The sequence below is a fragment of the Marmota flaviventris genome, chromosome 4 (genome assembly GCF_047511675.1).
Source record: "Marmota flaviventris isolate mMarFla1 chromosome 4, mMarFla1.hap1, whole genome shotgun sequence".
Taxonomy (NCBI): Eukaryota; Metazoa; Chordata; class Mammalia; order Rodentia; family Sciuridae; genus Marmota; species Marmota flaviventris.
Window position 1 is genome coordinate 126,887,494 of NC_092501.1, and position 14,907 is coordinate 126,902,400.

Genomic DNA, 14,907 nt, shown 5'->3' on the forward strand with positions numbered 1-14,907 from the left:
AAAAAGGTGGCCACTTGTGTGCATGATTTCAGGAGTGTCAGGAAGACCCAAAACTTCTAGTTAGAAGGTAACTCTCCTTCATCTCTGATGGAGAATTGGCTGGTCATTCCAATAATTTTGTCTTTGATTAAAATGTGTATATTCCTGACCAAAAACAGAAGAGGTCTTGCTAGATGCTGGACCATGTTCTTTGTATCTATTATCATTATAGATGCTTCTCAACTTACAGTGGGGTTATACCCAATAAATGCATGAAGTTGAAATAACTAATGAATACAGTGAAGTTGAAATTATTGCAAGTCAAAAATGCATTTAATATACCTAACCTACTGTAGACATGCTCAGAAAACTTACATTAGCTTGAAATTGGGCAGAATCATTAACACATAGCATATTTTATAATAAACTGTTGAATATCTAAGGTAATATATTGAACACTGCCCTGAACCTCAAAAAACAGCCAATTACAGTAATAATTAAGAATTGCTATTGATATTAAGCATTTGGATGGTTTAGAAAGAAATGTTTTAAATGCCCCATTCCCTTCATTTAAGTCCAAGATAGTTTCAGCTTCCTCATCAGCAAAGATGAACTAGATCTTTGCAGTCAGGTTTAGATTTTTGAAGTGGAATTTTACTGCATATATTGATCCTGTCTTTGTTTCCTCCTGTGTCTTTCTTTGTAGCATGGCACAAGCACTTAGCATTTTCACTTGAAGGGGGACCTAGCACAGTACCTAGTAAACAGTGAGTGTTCAGTGAGGGTTTGTGGAAGGGAGGGAAACAGGAAGGGAGAGAGAGGGGAAATAGTAAGAAGTGGCTTTGGAGCCTGGGCACCATGGTGCATGCCTGTAATCCCAGCGGTTCAGGAGGCTGAGACAGGAAGATGGAGTTAAAAGCCAGCCTCAGCAAAAGCAAGGCCCTAAGCAACTCAGTGAGACCCTATCTCTAAATAAAATACAAAATAGGGCTGGGGATGTGGCTCAGTGGTTGAGTGCCCCTGAGTTCAATCCCCAGTAACCCTCTCCCCTCCAACAAAGAAGTGGCTTTGGTCTGCAGAACTTCAGCATCCTGCTCATTAGATGTAGAGACCCTGGATGCAGTAGCTGAAACAACCCATCATTTAAGGAATACTAAATATTGTGTTACTCTGATGACACATCTTTGTGCTTGTGTACCTTGAAACTGATCTGACACTTTTCTGCAGGATTTTAAAGCTTCATGGGTTTTCTTTAAGTTTACCCATGGTTTGCCCTCATTACATTATGTAGAAAAGCCATGTCCCCTTCAGGAGGGAAATTTGACTTCCAAGTCATGTGTCAATCATTCAGGCAGCGCAGTCACCCCAGCGGCCTTTAATAACCAGTTGTTTCTTCTATCAGCTATTAAATCAGGGGACCCCGAGCTGCAGTCCTACACAAGGCCCATGCCGGGACCCTGAGGGTCTTTAAGCAAGTCACTGCACTTTTCTCCAGAGTGAATTTTCTGCTCTGGCCAGACAGATTGTGTTAGCATTCTGAACACACAGAACGAGCCAGGTCCAGCCTACCTTGGCAACTATTTGGGCCTGCTCCCTAAAATGTTCTTCAACTTTCAGTCCTAAAGATTTTTTTTTTAAAGAACATACCTGTGTAAATAGAGAGCCTACATCCTGGGAACAAATCTTTACTCCTCACACTTCAGGTAGAGCCCTAATATCCAGAGTATACAAAGAACTCAAAAAATTAGACACTAAGAGAACAAACAACCCAATCAACAAATGGGCCAAGGACCTGAACAGACACTTCTCAGAGGAGGACATACAATCAATCAACAAGTACATGAAAAAATGCTCACCATCTCTAGCTGTCAGAGAAATGCAAATCAAAACCACCCTAAGATACCATCTCACTCCAGTTAGATTGGCAGCCATTATGAAGTCAAACAACAACAAGTGCTGGCGAGGATGTGGGGAAAAGGGTACACTTGTACATTGCTGGTGGGACTGCAAATTGGTGCAGCCAATTTGGAAAGCAGTATGGAGATTTCTTGGAAAGCTGGGAATGGAGCCACCATTTGACCCAGCTATTCCCCTTCTCGGTCTATTCCCTAAAGACCTAAAAAGAGCATGCTACAGGGACACTGCTACATCGATGTTCATAGCAGCACAATTCACAATAGCAAGACTGTGGAACCAACTTAGATGCCCTTCAATAGATGAATGGATAAAAAAAAATGTGTCATTTATACACAATGGAGTATTACTCTGCATTAAAAAATGACAAAATCATAGAATTTACAGGGAAATGGATGGCATTAGAGCAGATTATGCTAAGTGAAGCTAGCCAATCCCTAAAAAACAAATGCCAAATGTCTTCTTTGATATAAGGAGAGTAACTAAGAACAGAGTAGGGTCGAAGAGCATGAGAAGAAGATTAACATTAAACAGGGATGAGAGGTGGGAGGGAAAGGGAGAGAGAAGGGAAATTGCATGGAAATGGAAGGAGACCCTCAGAGTTATACAAAAGTACATACAAGAGGAAGTGAGGGGAAAGGGAAAAATAATACAAGGGGGACAAATGAATGTCAGTAGAGGGGGCAGAGAGAGAAGAGGGGAGGGGAGGGGAGGGGAGGGGGGATAGTAGAGGATAGGAAAGGCAGCAGAACACAACAGACACTAGTATGGCAATATGTAAATCAATGGATGTGTAACTGATGTGATTCTGCAATCTGTACATGGGGTAAAAATGGGAGCTCATAACCCACTTGAATCAAAGTGTGAAATATGATATATCAAGAACTATGTAATGTTTTGAACAGCCAACAATAAAAAATTAAAAAAAAAAAAAAAAAAAAAAAGAACATACCTGTGTCCAGGATTTTAGAGGTACCAGAAAGGCACAAAAGTTTTAGGAAAAAAGATAGCTGTACTTCATCTCTATTCAAACTATAATGTTTTGTGGTATTTTAATATGTTTTTCTTCTTTGGTTGAATCAAGAAGTTATATTTGGTGTAACCTAATTTTATTCCCTGTCTTCCTGGAGCAACTCTCTGTCCTTGACAAACATACCCCCATAAGTTTAAAAAAAAGAAGTGGGGATAGCTGGCTCTGGTAGAAAAAGGACATCATGAGAAGAAGGAAAAGAAAAGAAAGTGGTGAATTCTCAAGGGTGGTGACGGTCATGCAGAACTTAAATGTGACCCTCATGTGTGATTTGGTGGTTTTTACACCACTCTTCCTTCTCATTCAGGAAGAAAGCAGCATCCTGCAGATAGATTGCATTGATTTAACAACATTTGTTGAGTACCCAGCTGGGGTCAGCTTGTTTTGGGGGAGGAGACTGGAATGTGGAAGACAGGAAGTTGCCCTCAGTTTTGAAGAGTTTTAAAAATTGCAAAGGGAGAAGATTTAGATATTGAAAAAATTCAAAGTAGAACGTGAGATAGTCTGCCATCCTGAGAGTGTTTTTTTATGTTCTGTGAGACTGGGGAAGGGACCAGGAGATTAAGGCCAAGGAAGTGAACTGCACCTTTTGGACTGTTTTGAAACTGCACCTGTAGCCAGGAGACTGTGCTTTGTGTCAGTCGGTAGGGCTATGTTGAATTCAGTGCCAAGTGTGAATTGAATGGAACAGGAAGGCCAAGATTATGGAGTACTTTGCGTTTGGTGACCTGACTCATTATCTGACCTTGAACATATTTAGAAGATCTACATCAAGTTTGGGTAGTACTGTCCTCCATTCAGGAAGAAATGTAAATCGCCTGTTCATGCATAAATCATATTGAATGGGGTAGGTACTGAGAGGGACAACAGGAACAATTAAAGGAAGGAGTTGCTTATAGGAAGATAAAATGATCAAATTTAAAGTCACTTATTAGCAGTTCAAATAAAGCTTATCGATTGGATAAGTACATTATTGACCTTTTATTCTAAAAATATTTTTCCTTGGATTTATGTCAAAAATTGGGAATATTTTTAAATAGTACTCTTCAACATGATTAGGGATGGGCATCTTAAATTTAATTTGTTGTCATATATAAAGATGTTTATGTTAGCACCAAATTTTTTTGTTAGGGTGTACCAGTGGGGTCTGGATCATCATATAAAGAAGGCAGATCTGGGAAAATAATAAGCTAGAGTGTCCCCTTTGTGGCATCCTGGTCTCTATGTGTCCCTTTCTAGGATTCCATCCTTAGCTACTGTTTCTTTCCTTCCATGCTGACTACCTGTGGAGCATCTGGCCACCCTTAAGCATCCCATAAATCATAATGCCCCAAGTCCCTCACCCTACTTCTAGCATTCAGCTTTCACCTCCCTGCTATAAGCATGCCATTCTCTAATGGCTACATAGAATAACTTTCTCAAACTGCTCCTTCATTCTCAGTGATGGAAACCACAGCCAATTGTAAATCCCATACACTGCACCAGTGGTTGCCAAGGCAAACTGATATTGAACTTCCTACAAGAGTTTTGCCCAGGTAATTTGGGGTCCAGGCATGCGTAATTATTAAAAGCTCCCAATGTGATTTTACATATTTTTGAACTATTGCCTTGGACCAACCATTTCTAAAAACCCACAGTTAAAATGGGGGTGGTTACCTGGATAGGTGGATAACCAACCTACCAAGGGAAGCCAATGTCCACAGACACTTGGGAATGAGCTCTTTATGCTGGAAAAGCCTTATCTTAAATTACGGATACTTCACATGTATCACAGCTATGAATACAGATGCATAGTTTTAGAAAATGTAAGTATGACCTCCTTAGCTCTTTAATATACCAGTTAATTCACTGCATATTTCTTGTGTGCTTCTGTGCCAGGAATAGGATGAAAATAAGGCACAGTTCTTGCCTTGTCAGTTTTACAGTCTAATGGAACATACTATGCATTTTTTTCCCTCTTCCTTAAGGTGCAACATGATCTAACATTACAGAGTAATGGGAGCCAGTATTCTCCAAATGAGGTAAGTTTTCTGCAGATCAGTGGAAGCCGAGGTGTTCCATGAAGACTGCATTGGAATACCTGTTTCAGAAACATATGATCTGACACTGCGGTTACTGATTTAACTCTGTTTCTGGGAGACACTCATTAGCTCTCACTCATTCTCAATAGCAATGATTGCCTTATTTGGGCCTCTTCATAATTCAAGATTAATTTTTACGAGATACTTTGTAAACCAAATATGGGAACATCTTTGTAGAAAACAATGAAAATCGCTCAAAAAGGCATCATTTAGAAAGTCTGGTCCTCCCGTGGTGATTCAGCGCGTGGTGCCTTGATCTGCTTCGTGTTATCTGTTTTTCTATCTCGTTGTGCCAGGAGAGTCTTCCTTAGCTGTGCCCTCCTTGGGGTGTAGGAGTATACTCACGCATGCACACCCACAACTGTGTTGGAGGAGAAAATGCATTGACAGTTTCACCTGATTATAAAATATATTTATAATGAACAAATAAAAAAAATGGGTCATGTAGCAACATTCTATTGATAATGTCACTTAAATCATTTGATTTTTCAGCTAGTACTTGATATCCCAGTAGCAAATGCAGACAGGAGGTGGTTTTGTAATAATCCTTGATCATAGAAAAGCCATCCATAGTTCTACTTCAATTTTTTCCCTCATTTTCTTTCCTTCTGACCCCACAGATGAGAGAGGACTCTGCCTCTAGCTCTCCTACCACAAACAGCACAGCACCATTTGGCCTGAAGCCTCGATCAGGTAAATTAAAACCTCAGTCCCTTCTTAGACTAAATAACTCTGTGGTTTCCCTCTAGCCTTTTAAAGTTTATGTGATTATAATGTGAATGTCATCCATTCTGGGGAGTGGGGATTGTGGCATCAGAACCTTGCTTCACTTTGGGAAGGTCAGAGACTGGGGTCATGGTTTTTAATAAATCAGCTATTACGCTCCTGCTAAGGGCAGTGGTGGCAACATTGAAGCGGGGAAGAAATTTCTGTTGAACTTTTTTTGCCCAAGGAAGATAAAATAAGACCTTTCCCCAGGGGTTCCCTGGTGCTCTGTTGAGTTCCAGAGCAGCCTCTGGTTGAGAAACTCCTTTCTGAGATGCCCTTTGTTGCTTTCTGAGCCTGGGAAGGTTTATATATTTACTCATGTGACAGGCTTGCCTGAGTGATCAGGAGTCAGGGAAAAAAAAAAAATCTTTTGGAAAGCATTCTGCTCTTTGACCTATTTTATTTTGTTATTTGTACGTTCACAAAAGCAAATTATAGCGATATGCCAAATAACTATTGATTTTAAAAAAGGTTTCTAAACAGAAAAATACATTTTTTCTGATTTTTTAAAAATTCATTTCAAGCTATGGTGCTGCTATCTTCCTTTTTTCAAGCCTTTCTTTGTTTGTTGATTGATTGATTGATTTTTTGATTCTTTTTATATTTAGAATACTCATTACTTATGCTTTTAAGTGCTAGTAAAGGACTCGGATATTTTTAACCAAAAGCTGGTAAAGAACTCTTGTGTTCTTGCATTTCCCACTAAAGCCTTTTCCAACAGTAGAGGTTATGCATCTGTCTAGCTTGAAAAAGAACAAACAAAGATGATTCATTAATAAAGGAAATGTTTTTGTTCTTGGAGCAAGTTGATTGATGGGCAACATTTGGCCAGGTGCAATGATTTCCTGGCAATTTAAAAGGGCTTTAAGAAAAAAAAGCCCATTTAGGAAAATGCTCGAATGTGGCAAGAGTCAGTGGGTATTTGATTATTTTTGTTTTTGTTGTGGTGCTGGTGATGGAACCCAGACCCTTGTGCATGCTAGGCCATCTTTGTACCACTGAGCTACACCTGACCCTCATGGGTGTTTTGTGAGGAGTCCAATGGCCACCCCCATCACGTGTAGAACTAAGCATAGGTGACTAGATATAGACTGTGCTTCCACTTCCATGTTCTCAGGTGGGTTCTGGGAGGTGTGGGGGTGAGTCCGGACACACCTCCCCTGTGTAAAGATTATTAGGAGATCTGTCTCCACACACTGAGGACCTCATATTGGGTTGTGGACTCAGTTTACACAATTTTAACTTATTTCGTAGTCAGGCAAACCAAAACCTGCATAGATGTCCAAAGAGCCATATTCTGTTGATTGTGTCGTCTTGCAATTTAGCTGTAAACTTGTTTCAGTGACTTTTTTTTATTCCTCCTGCAGAGTCCCACCTAACTTACTGTAGTTACGGGTTACATAATGATTGTATTGTAAAGCATTTCAGATTCTTTCAGTGGTGAGAAATAAATGAAGTATTTATTTTGAATAGCAGAAAAGAAAGATCATTTCCTCTCCAGGCTTCCAACCTTGGAAAGCTTGACGAGCCAGTGTGGAAATTGTTCTAGTTGTTGAAAGCTTTGTGGAGTTTGGTTGCTGTAAATAATTGTTGATTTACCTTCAGGGACATCAAGTGACATATTGGAACTTTATAAAACTGGCAGTATGTATTGAGATTTTAAAATTTTATATAGTAATTTTTAAACATTACAGTATGCATTTTTCATCCTGTATGCAGTAATAATAATTGAAGTAGTAATAATTGGAGATCATATGATTGCAAGAGATAGGAACTATTTTCGATTGAGTGACTTTTGAAAGCTTTTTATTTTGTAATTCATTATGTGGATTTGTGTGATTTCTGTGGTATAAATAAAAACAAACTGCTCAAGTGAAGAAGTTGGAATAAGAATAATGACTGTTAAAATAAATTGATTTTTCTTCAAAAGAAACATTTTTTTTTCTCTTCTGTTTTCCTCTCAAAGGAAGATAGTGCACATACCCCAAAATTTATTCCTAGAACTATGCCCATTAATTTTACTAGCCCTACTTTATGATTGAATAAAAATTATATGGATACTTCCTAAATAAATATATCCTAAATAAGTAAATCCATTACTGTATGGATATTTATTGCAAAAACATCATTGTTGTTATATCATAATATGATGACGTGTTATCATTTCATAAATGACCAACTCAGAAGTTCTCGAAACAATAATTGGCATCTGTTTGTTTGTGTATTGTTAAATAGATTCTATTGGTATCCAAAATTGGTTTGTTGTTGTTATTTTTTACTGGCCAATATTGAAAACTGTATTGAGAGGTACGTCAAGAGGAAGAAATGGGTAGATTCAGCTTTCAGCAAAGTCTTCTAGTAAACTCACAGATGTCTTAGAAGGAAATTCTATATTGCCTTGGGAACAAATTCCACTCATAGTAAATAGTGATTCTATAATAATTTTATTTCTGATAGATATGTTTTTTATATTAAGTTTTGTCCCGTTTGGCCAAATTTTTGTGTGTGAATCATGTAATTAGTTTGCTACGATTGTGATTGTTAGTTGTTTAGAGAGCCTTGAGAAAGGTATCTAGTAGGACATTTGCTTATTAATTTGCATAACCTCCTGGTGCTCTTCCTTTCTCCTGTAACAACCCATTAGTACTCTAAGTCTGCGGGCTTGCGGAACTGTTAAATTAGCAATATTAACTGCATGCAAAGTGTATGACCGATGAGTACTAACACTCAGTTTTTATCATTCTTTTTATTCCATGCGCCATCTTTCATTCTCCTCCTATATTGTACATTTGCAAATAAAACCCATGTAAATGAAATCCACTTCATTTCCATACGAAACCTTATGCCATTCGTGAAACGCTGCGGCCCCTTTGGTTTTGCCTGGTCCTTGTGCAACTACACGCGGCCTGGCTCTCGCCCTCCTGCAGACCCAGCCCTCATTCTCCCTCCTATCTCCTTCAACAAACTTACACAGGCACAAACATGGGACAACTCTAGCTACAGTGTTCCTTCTGAAGGAGACAGTGACAATGGTAGGTGGCTTTGTACCTCTTCTTCAATGTTCTCGTGAATAAGTCAGTGAATATAGCGAACCTCCCTTTATGGGAGGCTGGAGAGAGGGTTGCATTCACCTGCATGCTTGATGCAAGGAATCCCAAGCCAGCCAGGGAGGTGAGGTCCAGAAAAGTGCATGCGAATTGGGAATTGTTTTCCAGCAGTTGGTCCAACTGCGGTTTAATTATCTTACGTATCCTGAATTTGGGGAGGATTTTAAAGTACTTTCTTTTCCACCTATTCTGCTTGGGGTTTGGGGTTTGTTTGCAAAGATTTGGGGTTTGCACATTTGTGTTATCTCTGCTCACTCCTGCACCTAATGCTTAGAATTTGACCTTTTATATCTATGCTTACCACATGTGTTTTTAAGGTAATAAAAATGCACCATGGCTAATCCTAGAGCGTTGCACTGGAAACAATGTTAATGTTGAGAAATTTCTAAAAATGAACAGAAATCACTTGCCTTCTTGAGTATTTAATTTGAATTATATTCAAGAATAGGAAGTTGGTCTGGGAATCATGCATGCGTATCAATAGAATACTGAGGCCATCAGGATTAATGTGACTATCTTAATTTTGTGCCATTAAATCATCTAGGAGAGAGAAATAAAATACATATAAGCATTTAGATCTACAGACCACATCGGTCTGAATCTCCATTCTAGTCTAATATTAGTTCAGATCTTATGCGTTTCATTTCAAAATACAAAGTGATAGAAGGAATGTTAAGTGAAATAGCATGATTTCTAGCGAAGCAAGTGAGATGTGAGATCTGATCACTCTGCAAACCCAATGGGGGATATATATTCTGATAGTTCATATTTTTTAATGTAAGTATGTTATATGTAACACATGGAAAATATGTATTTAAAACACTTACTGTGATTTCTGGTTAAGATTCAAAAATGCTTTTACAACTTCCTTATGTAGAAGGAGAGTGTACACTCTGGCAGTTTAGTTATAAAAGGAATATTAACATTTCATAGATGTCAAAAATTGTTAACTGAAAATGAGCGTGATTTTAAAAATCATGAAATAAAAAGTCCATCCTGATTTAAATTCTGGAAGTTGATGATTACTGAATGGAAAATTTCTAGATAAGCTTTCCTTTACTTAAAAATAATAATAAAAAAAAAACCAGAAGGGAGGCATTTTTGTTTTTCAGAAAGCATGGCTATTTATGGGTATGATGTTGTTTCAAAGAAATAAAGTCTAGTATGTAAGATTGATGTGTGATTTGGTATTTCCTTAGGAATGGTATCTGAAACCAAAAGACTTTATTTTTTAAAGCTGAGAAATAATTAGGAATTTACGTAGCAGTAGAACTTCTGTCCTCACAGATGAAATACCTAAAATCAGAGAGGCAAGATGAATTGTATGATCCACACTGTTAGGTAGAGGTGCCAGTATGGCCACACCCAGAGCCCCTAATTCTTTTTCTTTGGCAGGGGGCTACCAGGAACTGAACTCAGGGGCACTCTACCACTGAGCCACATCCCCAGCCCTATTTTGTATTTTATTTAGAGACAGGGTCTCATTGAGTTGCTTAGTGCCTCGCTTTTTCACTGAGGCTGGCTTTGAACTTGCCTGCTGCCTCAGCCTTTTAAGCTGCTGGGATCACAGGTGTGAGCTACGGCTCCCAGCTCAGAGCCCCTGATTCTTGAAAGCCTCCTCTCAGGCAAGTCTCCATTCATTCTGTAGATGTTTATTGAGGTACTAAGCCAAGCTGTCTTCTTTTTATTAAAAGTTTTGAGATTTCCATAGTAAATAGTCATTGTGAAAATCTTTCTCACAACAATCAAAATAACCTTGCATTCATTATTTGGTATTTTTACTCTGAGTGCAAATTCCAGGGATTTGTGTGTTCCTGTCCTACTGTACCACAATAATAATGAAACGATCATGTTCAGCGTTCATCTGACTCCATCAATTATGTCAGATGTTTGGGGGTTGCCATCTTTATTTGTAATTGGTCTCTAATATGACCCAGGCAAGAGATGTGAAAGATTCTTTGCAGAATTACTTGTGCAGGTTTCCAGATCTGATCTTTCACATACATCTTCGTTCTCTTTTCGCTCCACTTGGCCTTGTGATTCGAATGTGTTTCAAATTAAAGAAGCTGCACTGTGACACCAGTAGATGAGCTACTGCTGCAGGAGGAATAGTTTTTACATTGTTCTTGACACTTCCTCTAAAGTAGAATATTCTATTCAGCAGCCTTCTCTTGGCATTTCAGAGCTGATTATCACGTCACTTGTGTCCTCATAGTCTCCCTGTAGTAAGCTATCTTAGCCATTGTCAATAAGTGGCATCTTATTGCCAACTCATCCTAACATAATATAACCTTTAGTTATTAATTTGGGCAAACTTGGAGTTTCTATACCTGTTCACTGCCTTGCTTTATATAAAAATTCCTCCTTTATTTAAATTCTTGCCAATATTTCACTCCAAATGGATTTCATTTTAAATTCACCATTTTCTCTTCATATATTCTTCGTAGAGAATTTTTTAAAATGAAGATGCCTGGAGTTTGAAGTCCCATAACCCCCAAAATTCTGCCTCCTAAGGGATAATGAAGAAAGTAGGTCTACCCACCCCTGGCTCTAGATGGGCAGCTGTATCTCAATTTGTCCTTAACCTGAAAACATACTTCTTGCTCTTTTGCCCTCTTAGGACTCCATCTTTCTTTCCCTCCTTCACTTTGTAAAGTTTTAAACTTCTTTTGAAATACTCTTGCTTTTTCATGTGCAACGAATTGATGGGTACTAATTTATACTCATTTAAAATTGATCTTTTAAGTGATCACCTGGGAATGAATGAGCAGACAATTCCCTTGAGGGCCAGTTAGCAGACATTCTCCAAATTTTTTTATGGTCATCTTGCACTAAGATATTATTCTCTCCATTCCAGAAATGAGGAAAGAGGATGCAAAGTTTTCCCACAGTTCTCAACTCTGTCTTCATATAAGAATTGCTTTGGTCCCAGACTCAGATGCTAATTTACTTGGTGTAGTGTTGAATCTAATCTCTCTTTAAAACAAACAAACAACAAAAAAAAAAAACTCTGATTTTTTTTTTAACTGGTTTTTCTGTGATATTTGATACAAATAAGTTTGAAATGGCCAAAACCATGAAGAGGACATTTGAGCATTTCAAGGGCAAAGAATATGTCTAATTCACTTTGAGTACAAGAAGGAAATGAATGAATGAGCTGGTCAAATTTCTAACTCAGAGTAGCCTAAATCTAAAGCTCATGACATTGTCAAAGTCGATGTATTGCTGCCCTTGAACTTGTATACCTTAGACATTCCTCTAGTCCAGGTTCTTAACTTCCAAAGAGAAGGTCAGAGCTAAATTTCAAAACCTCATACTTCTGTGAAGAAGAAGTCTCCTCTTGTTAGGTTTAGGTAATAAGGGTTAAAAACACGGACTAATAATTTTTGTACAAAAAGTACATTTCATGCAATAATTAAATGATAAAAGTGCAAGCTTTAGAGCAGTGAGCCTTCTTTCTTTGCTTAACTGAAAGATATTCTCACAACAATTAAAGAAATGGTTTCTTATGCACATCCTGAGTGCCTACTATATGCTAGGCATGATGCTCATGATGGATAGCTCCAGAAAGCTCTCACAGAACTTTTAGAGTGCGTTAGGATTTAGACCTGGAAACTTGAGTTTAGGATATTTTTCAAAAGAGGAAAATTCAGGTGACTGATTATCAGAACAAGATAATTTCTGGCAAAGATGGTCTTCAAATAGGCTGATCTTGGAATGAGGGGGGTTTTGAAACACTTGTTTCATTTATTTGTTTAACAAACATTGCTGCTCAACTCACTATCTTGGGGGTCTGGTTGAAGGGTACAAATTGGAAACAAACATATGCTCTTATATTGTAAAAATGGAGAGAAATACATTTATTCTGTTATGCAGAAAGTGATGAATGCCATGAAAGAGATCCAGAGAAAGAATTTTATATGTTCATAAGAGACAGCAATTTAATCTCAACCTAGGGATGAAGATAGCGGAGAGTGAAGGAAAAGTAGAGAAAAACTAGTGAATGGATTTGATACTCTTCATAAGGACACTCATCATTTCCTCCAGGTCCATGCTTAGAAATTTATTTCTTCTGCTAAATAAATTACATATATGAACTGATCTTCTTTTTCATGTTTTAAATGTTATCAGTTTGACGTATAATAATTAAACAGTTAAGAAGAACTCATTTTCCCCCCATTGATTGCTTTTTTTTTTTTTCTTATTTATGTTTAAACAGTCATGGTGGCTGTTTGATTTGGTGTAAAAAGCAGGTGCAAATATGGGGCTTTTTTGGGGGTGGGTACCAGGGATTGAACCCAGGGGCACTTACCAATGAACCACATCCTCAGTCCTTTTTATTTTTTATTTTGAGACAGAGTTTCACTAAGTTGTTGAGGCCTTGCTAAGTTGCTGAGGCTGGCTTAAACTTACGATTCTCCTGCTTTAGCCTCCTAAGCCACTGATTACAGGTGTGTGCCATCATGCCCACCTTGGGGCTACTTTTTAACATTGTCTGGTAATCTCAAGTTAAATTTAGTGATATAGAATTAACCAAAACCAGAATAATTATTACACAGATCAATGTCCTGAAGTCTTGACCCAGACTGGTCATTGGCTGTATTACTTAAATAGTACTTGAAAGAGGGGTGTGTGTGTGGTGGGGGAGAAGTACCATAAAGAATATAATTAGAGGAGCTGGGGTTGTGGCTCAGCAGTAGAGCACTCATCTAGCATGTGCAGGGTTCAATCCTCAGCACTACATAAAAATAAATAAATAAACAAACAGACAAACAAATAAATAAATAAAAGGTGTTGTGTCCAACTACAACATATATATAATTAGAACCATCTTAATGCTTCCAGTAAAATTATTCTGTCAACTAACAAAAGAAACTGGCAGATTTATTATGAGCCTAAAGAGTTTGCTTTAAAATCTCACATATTCCATGGTAATCAATACACTTAGAAAACCAACAGTAGTAGTGTACTCATGATTTCCAATAAGTTTATGCTTATTCAAAGTGTTTGTTTTAAAAACTACCGTTGAAATGTTTTTCTTTTTCATTTCAATTGCTGAACCTTCATAGAGCAAACACCCAAGTGTGCTTGTCGTGCTTTTAAGATGCACAAGAATTTAAAATGAAAAGTAAGGCCAGGAAGTTAAAACCCAGATACTGCATTGTCCTGATCTCACAGAGGGCTCCAGTAAGGCAGAGATGTTTGAATTGTGCGCTGCTAAACCAAAGCTCACGGTTCATTTAACTTCCTGATAGTTTCATATTCATAATGAAATCTGCCAGTAAAAACATATTGAAAATATTAAGCATGCTGTATTAGATAAGATTACCCCAGAGAAAAGGCAAAGGAAAATGAAACCTCCAAAGAAAACATGACATTGTTTAAATGGTGTTATGGAGCCCCTTGCTGGCATATGTGAGTATTACCCAACTCTACCCACAGGGCTTCCCCTTTTTTTTTTCTTTTTTCCTCACTAGGAATTGGACCCAAAGCCTCCCTCATTCACACCTTAGGCCTGCACTCTAAGGTGCAGCTATAGCCTCAGCCTGCATTCCTAGACTTTTTCCTTAAATTTGGTTGACTTCTTCTCAACCAGATGGACATGTGGATTATATCTAGATTTTACATTTTAATATATTTCTCTTTCAGTGGCTATACTTGAGTGGATAGGGTTTTTTTCCTGTCACTTGATTTGGTAGATAGGCAAGCTTAATGCATTCTCCACTTTTCTTCATGCTTCTGAATTTCTCAGCCTTTCCCTCGTTCCCCCTTGCTCTGTGAATTTTTCCTTCCTGCCTGCCTGGTTACTCTGTCCTTCTTTTTCTGGTCTTAGCTTTATTTTTTTAGCAATTAGTCTCACTTCCTGTGGGCTTTGGCTTTTGTGGGACTTGGTGACAGCCCTCTGTGACATGCCTTTAACTGTCTTTGCCTGTGACTTCCTTGGGTGGCTTCCAGCAGAGGTCCAGGCCACAGGCTGACTCCTCCTTGTGGTTCCAAAAGGGGGAAGGCCTCATGCTTGTGAGATCAT

The 14,907-nt window shown here is 38.2% G+C and overlaps 1 protein-coding gene across 1 annotated transcript in view; it reads left to right on the forward strand.

The window, feature by feature from the left end:
- Window positions 1–14,907, forward strand: part of Lrch1 (leucine rich repeats and calponin homology domain containing 1) — a 184,604-nt gene that overhangs the window by 142,729 nt on the left and 26,968 nt on the right. Inside the window, exons 14-15 of the mRNA XM_027928892.2 lie at window positions 4,891–4,944; window positions 5,625–5,697. Of these exons, the coding sequence (XP_027784693.2) occupies window positions 4,891–4,944; window positions 5,625–5,697 (127 nt within the window). The remainder of the gene's footprint in view (window positions 1–4,890; window positions 4,945–5,624; window positions 5,698–14,907) is intronic.